At 54.5% G+C, this 12,842-nt stretch overlaps 3 protein-coding genes across 3 annotated transcripts; 1 reads left to right on the top strand and 2 right to left on the bottom strand.

Annotated features, from left to right (window-relative positions):
- Positions 1-155: 155 nt before the first annotated feature.
- CTHT_0053540 (uncharacterized protein) lies at positions 156-2,751 on the bottom strand (the record flags this gene model as incomplete). The annotated part of the gene is made up of 2 exons (XM_006695627.1): positions 156-2,213; positions 2,278-2,751. 2 exons carry the CDS (start codon positions 2,749-2,751, stop codon positions 156-158), a joined length of 2,532 nt encoding a protein of 843 aa, XP_006695690.1.
- Positions 2,752-4,264: 1,513 nt separating this feature from the next.
- On the top strand, positions 4,265-6,409 carry CTHT_0053530 (uncharacterized protein; the record flags this gene model as incomplete). The annotated part of the gene is made up of 1 exon (XM_006695626.1): positions 4,265-6,409. One exon carries the CDS (start codon positions 4,265-4,267, stop codon positions 6,407-6,409), a length of 2,145 nt encoding a protein of 714 aa, XP_006695689.1.
- Positions 6,410-7,274: 865 nt separating this feature from the next.
- Positions 7,275-11,280, bottom strand: CTHT_0053520 (uncharacterized protein; the record flags this gene model as incomplete). Its single annotated transcript, XM_006695625.1, has 6 exons — positions 7,275-7,582; positions 7,654-8,688; positions 8,760-9,139; positions 9,446-9,655; positions 10,727-10,804; positions 11,240-11,280. 6 exons carry the CDS (start codon positions 11,278-11,280, stop codon positions 7,275-7,277), a joined length of 2,052 nt encoding a protein of 683 aa, XP_006695688.1.
- Positions 11,281-12,842: the final 1,562 nt, after the last annotated feature.

The following is a 12,842-nucleotide window of genomic DNA, read 5'->3' as shown; positions in this document are numbered from 1 at the left end:
AACAAGTAGCCAATGTACCGGCCCAAATGTCCACATTATACCACTACCGTACAAACACTAGATATTTACCTCACATAAATCGATGTATATATCCCAGGTCATCATAACATGCAACCAATAAATAACTATTTTAAACATGACTAGACAAAATTCTCTCACTGCTCATATTTCGGCAATGGCTCATTCCCCCCGTTATGCTGCCCAGAAGAAGAGATATGCCCCTGAGCCTGTACTCCAGATAGTTGTTGATATGGCAAACACGCAGCAAGATACGAGGAGGTATACTCTCCGTAGCTATAGCCCCTCCCATACAAGGCCTCATCATCCCGTGGCTGGGGATCCTCGCCCAGCAATTCCGGCGGAGGTGCCGACGGCTCTTTGTGATCGTCACCTTCCACCATCGACAATGGAGGGGCAGTTGGTTGCTCTAGCTGCCGTTGTGCGGAAAACGAGAGACTCCCGGTCGCTCCCTGGCCGTCGCCCCCATAGCCGTCGGGGGGAAACTGTGGGGGAGCGCTCACCTCGGCCAGCAACTGCCGCCTCTCCAGCTCTTGCTTGTCTTCCGTTCCGCCGTCAGGCACTGCAGACGCTTGCGCCGTGCTACCAGCAGCGATATCATCCAGTGTTGGAGCAGAAGGAGCCTCGAATGTCAACGAGAATGGCGGCTGAGAATCCGAAGAGTAGGCGCTATTAGGGGAAGGGTTGAGGTGGGAACTGTGCGACAGCCTGGCTAAAGGGACTTCTGGGGGTTGGCTGGGTAGTAGACGTTGTTCAGCAAGACGCATGCGTTCTTTTTCGCTGAGCGCGCTTTCGTCCGGTAATTGTGGGGGAGGAATCGGATATGGTTCGGGTAGTGGTTTTGGAGGTATATTGTTCCAATAAGGGTAAGACTGAGGAGAAAGTTGTGCAATAGGTGAGGGGGTATGGGCTTGTGGGCGGTTCACAGGCGTGTAAGGCTCAACATGGGGAGAAGCTGACGGCTGGACTCCTGCCTGGCTTGGCCTTGGGGTAGAACCCACAGGAACAGCAGAAACAGCAGGAGATGGCCTTGTTGAGTTTCTGGCACGGTTGCGACTGCTGTCCAAAGTACCAACAACAAGATCAAATGCTGCCGAGATAACGCCCTTCTGTCTCCGAAGACCGTCTGTTTCCAGAATATTGGCGGCATATGCTGTCATAGTAGCCGCACTATCAGAAAGCCCGGGTGGCCCCCCAAGGGTATTGACCGCTGGAGGAGAGGGAAGTCCTCCGCGAATTTGGTTTGCGAGTTTGCCGCCGAGGTCGACAAGGACCTCGATGTGATATGTGAACGATATAATCTCGTGGGGCACATCCTGAATGGTGGGAAACGCGTCCACTGGGACCCTCACGGAGGTGACGAGCTCAGCTTTCAAGGACTCTGGGTTAATGATGAGGGGAGCAAAAGCTTGTGCAAGATCCTTTCGAAACAAGCAGTATGGGTTACTCGAGGAGAAAGAGGAGAGGACACCAAGTCCTGTCCTGAAACGAGGGAAGAAGTCTTCTGTTGGTGTTCGCTGACCTTCATGGTCCGTTGACTCCCTTGTAAAAGATAGGGGTGATGAATCGATTCGCGTTAAGCGGTAAAGGGTCAGAATAACGCCACGCATGCTTCTGATTGGGCGGTTATGTTGGACGGATATCTTGACGGGAACCGTATCGCCCGGAAGGCAGCCCCCCTTGAGAAGTTCAACAGTTGCCGTAATGGTACGCTCCTTCAAGGAACGATTCCTCCTATCACCCAGAGAACCGATTGCGGGAGCGTGCAAAGAACTCACATCAGCTCTGCTATGAGCGGTGCTGCTGGTGGCAGCACTTTCATCGCTGATGCTACGCACGTCGCTTTGTGTTGCGTTCTGAGGGTTGTTTCCATGGGGTTCATGGGTATGATCATAGCCCGCTTCCGTAACGTGGCCGCTCATCCGGAGCATATCAGAACTGGAGCCAGGAACAGCCGTATTGATCGTGGTCGAGCTTTCGGCAGAGGGATCTGGAGGCCGTTTCTTTTTGGGCCTCTTGGAGATTGGCTCGAGCGAGATGATCTGAGGGAGTGGCGCTTTAATGAATCCGATATCCACCATCTTCACCAATTGGATGTGGCAAGCGCAGCTATGCTGCCGCGGGAGTCTGTTGGGGTCACTCGTAGGAAGAGTCAGGGTTGCTGTAACCACGTATGAGATGGTGCCTTTTTCAAACTAAATCAACCGCAAATCAGATCAGTGATTGTATCCAAAATCATGGTTATAGAAGCCAACGAACCTCGATGCTGCTGGGGAAACTGCCCTGCGGTATATCCAAATCGAAGAGGAACTCATATCTTCCCGGCTCGAGCCTGCCCTCACCAGAAAGTGGCACTTCCTCGTGGAACAACGTGATATAACCGCTGCTAGCAGCATGCTCGCTTGGGTTAGGGGGGATATCAGTGGGCGCATTGGTGCCTTTATATATTCGCACATAGCCATGCAGCGAGACGACCAGATGTGTGATGCAGATGGGCTTGACAACGGTCAAGATAACGGCACCCTTAACCACGTCTCCAGAGCCATATTGACGATGAGGGTCAACGAGACGAATGTAAAACTCGTTGACAGGGCCAGATCGTGAGCGGAGGAACCGGATAAACTTGTAGGGGATTGTGAAAACCTGAAATATGGTATGCTTCTTAGAGGCATTGGATAATGCGGGGGACGATCGGGCGGTGCGACTGTTGGATGAGTTCCGCGAGATGCCCATCTATGCCATGTACCCGAGTGCCGGGCTCGGGCTATCACAATAACAAGAAGGGCCGAAATGATAGAAAACTCCGAAACGGTCGCTAAAACCAAAGTAAACTCCAGGAGATCAGGGCAATTTTTCGTGGGAATGATGAGAGTCCTGGTGCTCGTGCTCGCTCAGCTCGCCGATGGCCGCTCACGAGGCGCGACTTCGAGCATCAGAGTCAGTCGAAAACCTCACGAGAAACGCTGCGACAAACAAGCAAAACGGTCAGCGATGGCGCAAGCAGCAGTAGCGAGCTCCGATTCGCATAACGACGTCTTTGTCACTCGTTCACGTAGCCACAAGAAAGAGCGTGCCGTCGCTAGGAACGCTGACGATTGGACTCGGGACCGGATCAGGGCCGACTCAAACTCGGACTCGACTCGACACGACACGGCGACAGCGGGCGAGGAAACGCCGACACGGAGCAGGGACCGAGCAATCGATGGAACCGTCAAACCGACTGAATCTGCAGGTACGGAGGAAGCACGGCTGTCCGCAGTCTGTAAACAATCGCTTCGTCCGAAACCACTGAAAGCCAAGAGTTTCTCGCGCTTCTTTCTCTGTCAGTCGTAGTCGCGCAAAGGCCGGGAAGTTGCATAATGCCAAGGCTGGACACGCGCTCCCTCCCGCTGGGCGTATTGCTTGGCTTGCTTGGCCGTGCCAAGAGACTGGATGAGAGATCCGACGGCTGCTCAGAGCGGACTTGGAGGTTTGCTTGGAGGCCAGAAGAAATAGAGAGGGCAAAGACGGGGACCCGGAGACCTCGGGAGCCTGAGAATGCGAGTCACTGAATGCTATTGTGACGAAAATGATTGATGGATGAAGGGAACCGTCGAACAAGATGACCTGCCGGCGCAATTGTCAATCTGCGGCTTTCTGCTCTGCGGGGTCCCCACCTTATATTGGGGGCAGTGCTTCACTGCGCTGCGCTACGTCGTGATTCTGTGCTGTGGTGCGCTGTGGAAGCTGGGAAGAAGCTGTGGAACGGTTTGGAGCTGGGATGATGAAAGAGTCCCGCAGCGATGGGGTTCAGGCAGCAAGACCCGAGACGTCGCTGGGTCTTGGAAAAGCTTGATTTGCGTTCATCTGCCAATCAGGAAGGGTGCTGCAAGCGAGACCCACAAGCTGAGCCTAGGTTTCTTGGACCCAATGAAGGACAGGGTTAGGGTTGCTGTCTTCGAACAAGGTCCAGCATGTCTTATCAGCAGGCAGTCCAGCTTCCCACCTTTACACTTCCCGCTTCAGCCAAATATTGCTGCCATCTCGTCTCAACTTCGAGTTGGCGCTCAGGCAATGCCACTTGCGTTTCTTGGAAAGAAATGTGAGGTCCAACAGGATGGGCTTTGCACATTTTGTGCTTAGCGCATCGAAGCTATGTTTTTATATCCGGAAGCAGCTTGATCATGGCAGCAGCTGCTGCAAAGGCAACCGTCACCGTCCGCAAATCCCATTCCCATCTTCCTTTCCCTGACCAACCCGATCAAGGATGGGGGACATCATCGACCTTCCGGCAGATATCTTCTTCGCAATAATATGGTATCTCCATCCACGCACTGCTGTGCGCTGCCGCAGAGTGTCTCGCCGGTGGCACGCCGTGTTCTCCAGTAACCTCGTGTCGCGTCTCCTGCTGTTCTGGAACTTCCCGCGATGTCGCGAGGTCCGTCTGGCCATTGCCGTCTCTTCGATCCCTCCGACGATCGCGGCGCGTCTACCGGTCAACGTGCAAGTCGAGCTGGCTGATTTCGACACACACCCGTTGCCGTGGTCCTCTGTCTTTTCCCGTGTAGCGCGTCGGTACTGGAGCCTCGATCGCGCCATCCCCTATGCTGTGGAAAAGCTCGACCTGGCACAGAGTAGCCATGAGTTTGGCAGCCCTTTTTCATTCTGGGGCGTGGCTCCTTGGCGTCGCTTCTTGCGTTTTAATTCTTACAAGTCGACGTTCCACCACCCTGATCCCATGTGGTCATACAGCCAGGAAGACGGCGTGCTGGTGTATCCCCGTGCGGCCCCTTCACTGGATGCCCAACGGTCCGGCCATGTCTATCATATCCTGGACCTGGCCACCGGCTGCCAGACCCCAGTGCCGTTTGACGTCCGTTGCAAGCATATCCGCCGCGTCCGACTCGCTCAAGGAGTGCTCGTTATCGAATGGGCCGAGGCTGTCGCATACCACCAGTTGAACGACCGCGAGGTCGTACATCGCCACTTTGTTACCGCGTTCGACGTCATTCGCGCGCCTTCTGGTCGCTCTGGGAACCAAAGCGGCCATCCCAGCCCTATATGGCGTGTCGAGTTTCGCTCTGAGTGGAAGTTACACTTCCTCGGCTTGCCCCTGAACAAGCGTGATCGTTTCTTCTCCACTCATACGGCGACCCATTACGCTGTATACATATGGCAGCCGAATCGGTCCCTCTATCAAGACGATCCAATTGAGCAGATACTCGTGTGGGATATCTCATCTCCGAGTCCATGTCGCCCGTCTCAGGATCCCATGGGTGACTGGCGGCCCGTCGTTCCTTGGCTGGTATCGTTCAAATCTTCTGGCTTGTGGAACGGGCAGAGCAGAGAAAATGGGAACGATAGTGCCGTCGGTATAATCCAGGAACCTCCGAACAAAGCTGCCCTCGCAGCTGCTATTGCTGGACCACAGGTTATCCGTCGTATGACCTGGGGCGAGCTCGCCTTCTATGGCGTCCGGCAGCGAACGCTCCCACGTCTTCGGGGCCTAGCTCTGGACGATCGGAACCTGTATATAATTGAGGAAGATCATGCTTGGATTTCTGGTCCCCAGAGCTCTGTCGATCCTCCACGTGTTCATTTCGTGCAAAGCACCGGCATCCCTATTATACCGGGCCCAACATTTCCTCAACATCCTTCTGCGACTGCAAGCAACCTGGCCACTACAGATGCGGGAAAGCCAAACACCCCATCCGCTGCCGTAGCAGCCGTTCTCAACAACCCTGTTTACGGTCCGGTATGGCTCGACACGTGCGGGAACGACAACCACAGCGTCGACATGCGGCACTGTCGGCGGGCTGACATGCAGCCCCTAGACTGCCCGTACTGCGCACCCGTCAGCAGCAGCCTAGCATTTGCTCCCTGCCACACACATCCGGGCTCCCAGGAAGCCAAAACGATGCCAGAAGCAATAGCAAAACCCACTCTTGCCCCTTCCCCCTTCCCGGGCCAGGCCCCCTGCTGGCGGCACCACGACTTCCCTTACCTCACCATCAGCAAGGTGGATGACCTTGCCGCGGGTGTCACCGTGACAGCTCGTCGATGCTTCGTGCTGGAAGCGTTATCGGGGTTCATGATGCCGACGCTGGGCGTGCGGTTTTCGTTTAATCCTCCCTGGAGGGGTGTGGAAGATGCGGGGGACATAAGAGTGGACGAAAGAAAGGGGAAGTGGTCAAGAAGTGTGGCAGACGAGGACCGAGATCATCATGATAAGAACGAAGACAGCGATGAGGACAACGAGAGTTTATCATCACAACTGCCGCCACGAGCCCGGGAGAAACGGTTTCCTCAGCACTTGTGGGAGGAAATGATGGGTGTTGGTTACATTGCCGGGGATGAGAGATGGTTAATTGGGCAGGACCGCCAAGGCAGGATAACTATTCTACGGTTTTGAGGGCAGCTGCCTACCTCCTTTTCAATCCTGGTGAGATACATCAGATAACCCCTAACGTTAGAGAGGTAAACAATGTGCCTGCTTTGGATAGAAACTGCAATTGACTTTTACTACGAGATGAATCCATTCACTAGAGCCACTACAGTACAAGTCCCATTAAGTGTTTGCGGTCACTCATACCTCTACAAATTTCACACTACTTCCCCCTTTTATGTTGTGGTAGACTAAAGATATCATCAGTTTCAACTTGGCATATACCACCCCTTACCCCTTATCATTCGGAGGGAAGCCCTGCAAGACAAACCCCACTGCCACGCTACATCACTTTGATTATAAACACCATCGGCTTCTCTTTCGTCTTTTTAAATCCCGTGTAGCATCTCCCAGAGCAACGAAAAGGAACGAGAAAAACCAGATGACGCTATAAGGCATCCGGGGCCAGGGGTTAGGTGGGAACAGATAGATGGTGATGAGGAAAAAAAAACACATAGAAGCGAAGATTTGTCCAGGAAGTGCTGTTGAACAACGCATCGCAGGCGCAGCAGCGGAAGCGGAAGAAGCAACACCAGCAACATTCGAGAAAAATACCCGTCCCCATGCCTATGCCCCTGAGAAACCCCCAGAAAATGCCACATCAAAAATGATAAACAAGCACACAAAAAAAGATGTTCGAGCAAAAAAAAAAAGCAGACCTCACACCCCAGGTATCCTTATATTTCCTTCGCCCACTCCTGCAACACAACCATCAACAGCAGCAACAGCAGCAGCAGCAACAGCAACTCAACCAACCCATTACCTCACCAACACCACTTCCGCCCGGCACGCTCCCTCTTAACTCCTGACTTACTAATCCCACATACCCCATTTAAACCAGCGCAGCCACAATAGGCGGCAGCTGCAAGAAGCGCTCGTAGTAACGATCCAGCCAGCGAGCGGCATCCTCACCCGACTCGTCGACACTCGAGTCCCAGCGGCCGATAGACCCGACGTAGCCATCCGGACGGACGTTGACGATGGCGACCTCGCCGGGACCGAGGCTGCCGAGCCACTTATTGGTGCAGAGAGAGCCGCGCGTGTCCTGCTCGGGGATGTCGTCCAGGTAGAAGGTCCAGCGGCTGTCCTGGAAGAGCGGCGGCAGGTCGGCGATTTCGATTTCTGACTTGGGCATAGTGGCTGAGAAAGGGGGAGAGGTTAGCATGGCATAGATGATTACGCGTTAGGAGAAAGCCAAAGGGGGTACATACTAATAAGGGCAAAAGTAAACAGATGGCTAACAGCCGTGTAGCGCTCCGGACGGAGGTAAATGTCTTCGGGAGCCGGTGAACGCGGCTGCTGGGCGTATGAGAGATTTGCAGCAGCCGAGAGCTTGCTGATGTAGGACTCCTTAGATGCGATAGCCTGGCAGAAAGTCTCGAGCCAGATGCGCGACTGGTGCACATCCCACATGAGCAAATAGATGCGGAACTGGCCCAGCATCGGAATATCGAGCTGGATGTCCACTGGGTTCGAGTCAATGTAGCGAGTCACCTTCGCCGGGGGAAGCAGGCAACCCGGCTTCGCCTCGCCCATCACCCACGATTGCGATTCCATCATATTCAGGCAATTTTCGGGGTAATCAGCGCCGATACCCGAGATGAAGCGCACATTTGTTTTGAAATTTTCAGCAAGAGCAACAGCATCGCCACCGGCGATCTGATTGGCGTGCTCATAGTCAAAGTTGACCAGATCCAGGGCGATCTTCCTACGCTCCTCCTCATAGCTTTTCAACAGATCTGGCTTGGCAAGGCCGCGAACGGCCAGGTTCAGTTTCCAGCCCAGATTCCACGCGTCATGCATCGACGTGTTCATACCCTGGGCGGCCTTGGGCGAGTGTGTGTGACTGGCATCGCCGGCCAAAAAGGCGCGAAGATGGTTGTCGCAGAAGCGGCTCGCCACGCGCTGGCCGATCTGGTAGCGACCAAACCACTCAACATACTTCCAGTCAACCCGGAAGGGCGCCATAATCTCCTTGGCGCGTTGCATGACGAACTCTTGACCAAGCTGGCTGCGGTCCCCCTTGGGGCCGCTTTTCAGCTCGATGTAGAAGCGCGTCATGTTTCGCTCACGCGGAATGATCAAGATGGAACCATGCTCTTGAGAATACACCAGAGTTTTGGACCAAATATCCGGGAAATCAGTAATGAGCTCGCCGTCCAGCACACCCCACACAGAGGGTTGCGATAGGCCGACGGGCTTTGCATCTGGGATGCTCCTCCTAACCTTGGAGTGGGCGCCATCACCTGCGAGAAGGGTCAGTTTCTCCATTCCAGTGCGCCATGAACAGCTAAAATTTCCCAGGGGCGCCACGTACAACCAACAAGGTACTGGGTAAGGATGGTCTTGCGGTCCTGAGTGACGTTTGTGCGGCAGTTGACCTGGAGAGGGCCCCCCTTGCTATCGCAGACGCTGTAGGACTCGAAGGCGGTATTTCTGCGCACTTCGTAGCCGCGTTTCCTCAAATCTTCGATGAAAAGGCTCTCCACCATGCCCTGGTGGACGAGCAGGATGTAGGGATCCAACACATCGATAACTGGCGGGTAGTGGACCTCACGGCCCAGGCGATGGAGCGGCTCGTCTGGCGTGCTGCGCCAGAAGCAGATGTCATAGACCCGCACACCTCGCTGTAGCAAGGGATCTGCCAGACGCATCTGCCTGAAGGTCTCAATCGTTTTTGGTTGCAGACCGTCGGCCCTATTCGCATAAACCGAGAGTCAGAACCATCGTGAGTGGTTTAAACATGCGAAGAGAGCATTAAACGTCCCGCGTCCACAGCGCCTCTCCAGGCATATCCCCCGTCCTCCGCGACGCCCAACAACAGGACAGAGCAAACAGCGCAAACAACGAAACAGAGAGAGGGTGGGGGGGGAAGGAGCAGCAACTACTTGCCTTCCAACAGGAGTCTGGTCAGCGCGGTCATCAATAATTTCCACTTTGATGCCGAAACGGGCCAAGTTGCAGGCCAGCATCAAGCCGGCGGGGCCGGCACCGACAACGCACACCTGGCATTCCAGGGGGGGCTCGGGCATGCTCCGGAGGAGCGTGAGTCGGTCGATGGACTCGGTGGTATCCATTCTGTCTTCGTTGTTCGGTTGGTCCTCCCCGGGCTTTTCGACCACGGCAGCAGGAGACATGGTTGGTGCCGCGGTCCTTTCGGCCTGAGGCTGCGGCGCGAGCGAGCAAGGAGCAGCAGCCGCGGCAGTAGACGAACTGCGAGGCGAAAGGAGGGCAAGTAAAAGGGGGAGAAGGTCAGGCGGGGTGGTCCGATGAGAGTTTCGGGAACCGTTCGATTTTTCTCTTCTTCCTGGTGCTGGCTGTCTTGACTATGTGGAAGCGCTTAAGGGAAGGGATCGGTTGCGGAGGGCCGTCACTATGCGGCCGCGCAGGCAAAAAAAAAGCTTGGAGGAGACGCCCTCGACGAGTCGACACTGGACAGAGGGCCGAGGGGGATCGGGATGCGCGTGGGAATGATACAGTCCCGGCAGCGCGGTGGTGGGGTTGGAGACACGGAGGCCCAGGCCGGGGGGGGGGGCTGCAGCAAGGTTGTAACTCAGGGCCGTGGTGGCAGCAATCTCTGAAGTCGAGATCGGGGATGGGAGAGGCCGACGGTGTGGAGGCACAAGAACCGAATGGTTGGAACGGAGACGGAGGTGAAGCTGGCTGGCTGGCCTTGGAGCCGTAGGAAGGCAAAGAATGGATGTGCGAATCGAGCGTCGTCAAACTTCCTGTCCCAGGGCACGGGCACGGGCACGGGCCTGGGCCGGGTTTGGTGGGATGGATCTGCAGGGTACCTCTCGGTAGCAGCGCTGTCCAACGGCGACCACTGGGAATTCGGGGAGTGCTAGCACTGCTGGGGACGTGGTTATCTCAGCGAGCTCAGACCAGCCCAATTGCGCAGGCAGGGCGTCGTGCGCTGAGATGCGAAACACCAGGATGCCCCGCGAAACGCAACAGTAGCAACAGCGAAACAATGGCGAGGCTAGGGGATGAAGTTGAATGTGGACTTGGAGATGACTTGAGGACGACAACCTGAATGGTGAGAACGACGATAGATTCGCTTCGATTCACACATCACATAGCGGAGTCGGCTTCGGATCCATGGATGTGGCCGTCGTCATCAGTTCGGCACATCCATCCACATCCATCCACCAAGTCCAGCCTGGCTCCTGATGGTTTACTGGGTACCCAGGTACGTACTGTGGTAGATAGGTACCTGAATACTCTCTCTGCTCGGTGCTCGCTGATTGCCCGCTTGCTGTCCTTGTTTGCTTGCTCACTCACAGCTGATTGTTGACCTCGTTTTTGAGAGTGTCCGGCTGTGCCAACACCAGCGTCGGCGCCTTGTCGTCGCCGAGCTCTCTTCAGTTTTGTGATGGGCTCCGATGGGCTCTAATGGACGCTCATCGGGGCTGCTGGCATGGAGGTCGCCCTCTCCCCTCCTAAGAAGAGGCAAAAAGCGGGTACCCGCACGCAGCGCACCCCAGCGGAGCTGGGACATGCGATGTTGCCCTGCCCCGCCTAAGAGCCGGTGGGCTGATTTGATGGATGGCATGACCTGATCTGGCCGTCGGCCCACATGCTTCTTCAATCGGACAACCCTCATTGGCTGGGGACACTCTCGCGACGCTGGCCCAACGGGCAGTAAGACCCAGGCAGACCCAGGCCAGACCTTCGGCAGCGTGTGCTCAGACGAGCGGGTTGTGGGAGCTTGGGCCTCCCTGGCGCCACCATTCTTTTAACACTCCCCTTAAGGCTTCTTGGCTGCGGTTTTGGTGGGTTTTCCTTGCCGCGTACCGGCCCTTGGCCCTGGGGGTCTTTGTCTCGTGGGCTTCCATGTGGACGTTCGAGAAGCCCAAATGAGCAACGGCAAAAACGGCGCTGCACACATGTTCCCCTCGACTATGTGTTTCTTGTGTATGTGTGTGTTTCGCGCCTTGCTGTCCTTGGCCTGCAAAGGCGACACACGCAGCGGTGCTGCTGATGAGGCTCTTGTCTCTGATACCAGCGTGCTGTCGCAGCTATCTTCTACTTTCATGTTGTCTTGCTCTTCCCGCCATCATCGGCCCAGCTTCTGACATATGCACCTTGTGAGACCCGAGGCAGCCGTGCAGCTGCGCTTCTCTTAATCTGGCACTCATTGCACCGAAACGACTGCCAATGGCCCTATGCTGACTCGTTCTGGCCAGATCATGGCCTCACTATCGATGTGGCTTCCGTGAAATGGCTCGATATTGAGACCTCTGGGTCGAGTTTCACTGCCAGGTGAAACAGCCAAACAGCCCACTTAGTTTGCTGGGTCTTTGGAAGCAATTGCCAGGACTGGGATTCTCGAGTTTCTTTGAGCTTAAAGTTCTAACACGAATGACTCAATCTGACTCTGGAAGCCCAGTCCCAGTTGAACAAGAGGCTCAATATCAATACCATTTTTGAGCTGAGCAAAGGCAACAAGCTCTACGAGCCGTATCAGTCTTAGAATCAGGATTGAAGTCATGGTTAGGCTATGATACATAACCCTCTTTAGAGCCCAGGGTTGGCTCGTTATAGTGTGGACTACTTGATTGAACGTAAAGACTCCCAAGTTGAGTTCACACCTGCAGGGTTGAGCTTCTGCTTAATCAGCTGGACTCCCGGGGCATTCACACTGCAGAGTTTTGTTATTCTTCTTTAACGACTTCTGATTCTCTGTTCAAAAATCTCGCTCGTAGCAACAGAGTCAATTTATCAGCATTGTCGACTACTTTGCGTTTCAAGTCAACCTCGAAACCTCTTGGCTCGGCCCTTGCATATGCCACTTCTGAGATCTTGATCTTACACGAGGATAATCTTGGCGCAGGGAGGTTAACGGGAGAAGACGACCCCGGAGCGTCGACGTCCACGATATCGACCATTAGTGCATTCCCGTCTTGGTATCTATAAACTGAGAACCACTAAAGTACCTAAGGTATCAAGAGTTGTTTCAGTTATGAGGCTTACCATATATTACACTTAGAGCCACTTTTCGCGACCAAATTAAAGTGGGAGTTTAGTGTGACAGAATCCTGAATCTTGTTTTCCGTAATGCGAGATCTTCGCATCGTCAGTTTGAAGCAATCGGCTGTTTGAGACACATGAAAGTTGTCCTCAACTTTAAATCGACTTTATAAGGGACAGTTTCCACATACAAGTCAACCTCAATTTTATGGGCGATATTAGAGAAAAATATTCTCACCATCCAATGCTCAAACGGTTGCATCCCACGCACTGGAAAAACAACATATTAACTCCTAAAGATCTGTTGGTTCGCCGGGCCACGCTGAAGAAAGTGGGGTAATACCATACTTGAACCTTAAAAATGATCAAAACTCATGTCACCCGGCACATCAACTGTTCCCATGCAGATCCACCAAAGTTAGATACC

The sequence above is a fragment of the Thermochaetoides thermophila genome (genome assembly GCF_000221225.1).
Source record: "Thermochaetoides thermophila DSM 1495 unplaced genomic scaffold scf7180000011820, whole genome shotgun sequence".
NCBI lineage: Eukaryota > Fungi > Ascomycota > Sordariomycetes > Sordariales > Chaetomiaceae > Thermochaetoides > Thermochaetoides thermophila.
The sequence above is the reverse complement of the archived record's forward strand: the minus strand, read 5'-3'. Positions and strand labels throughout refer to the sequence as shown.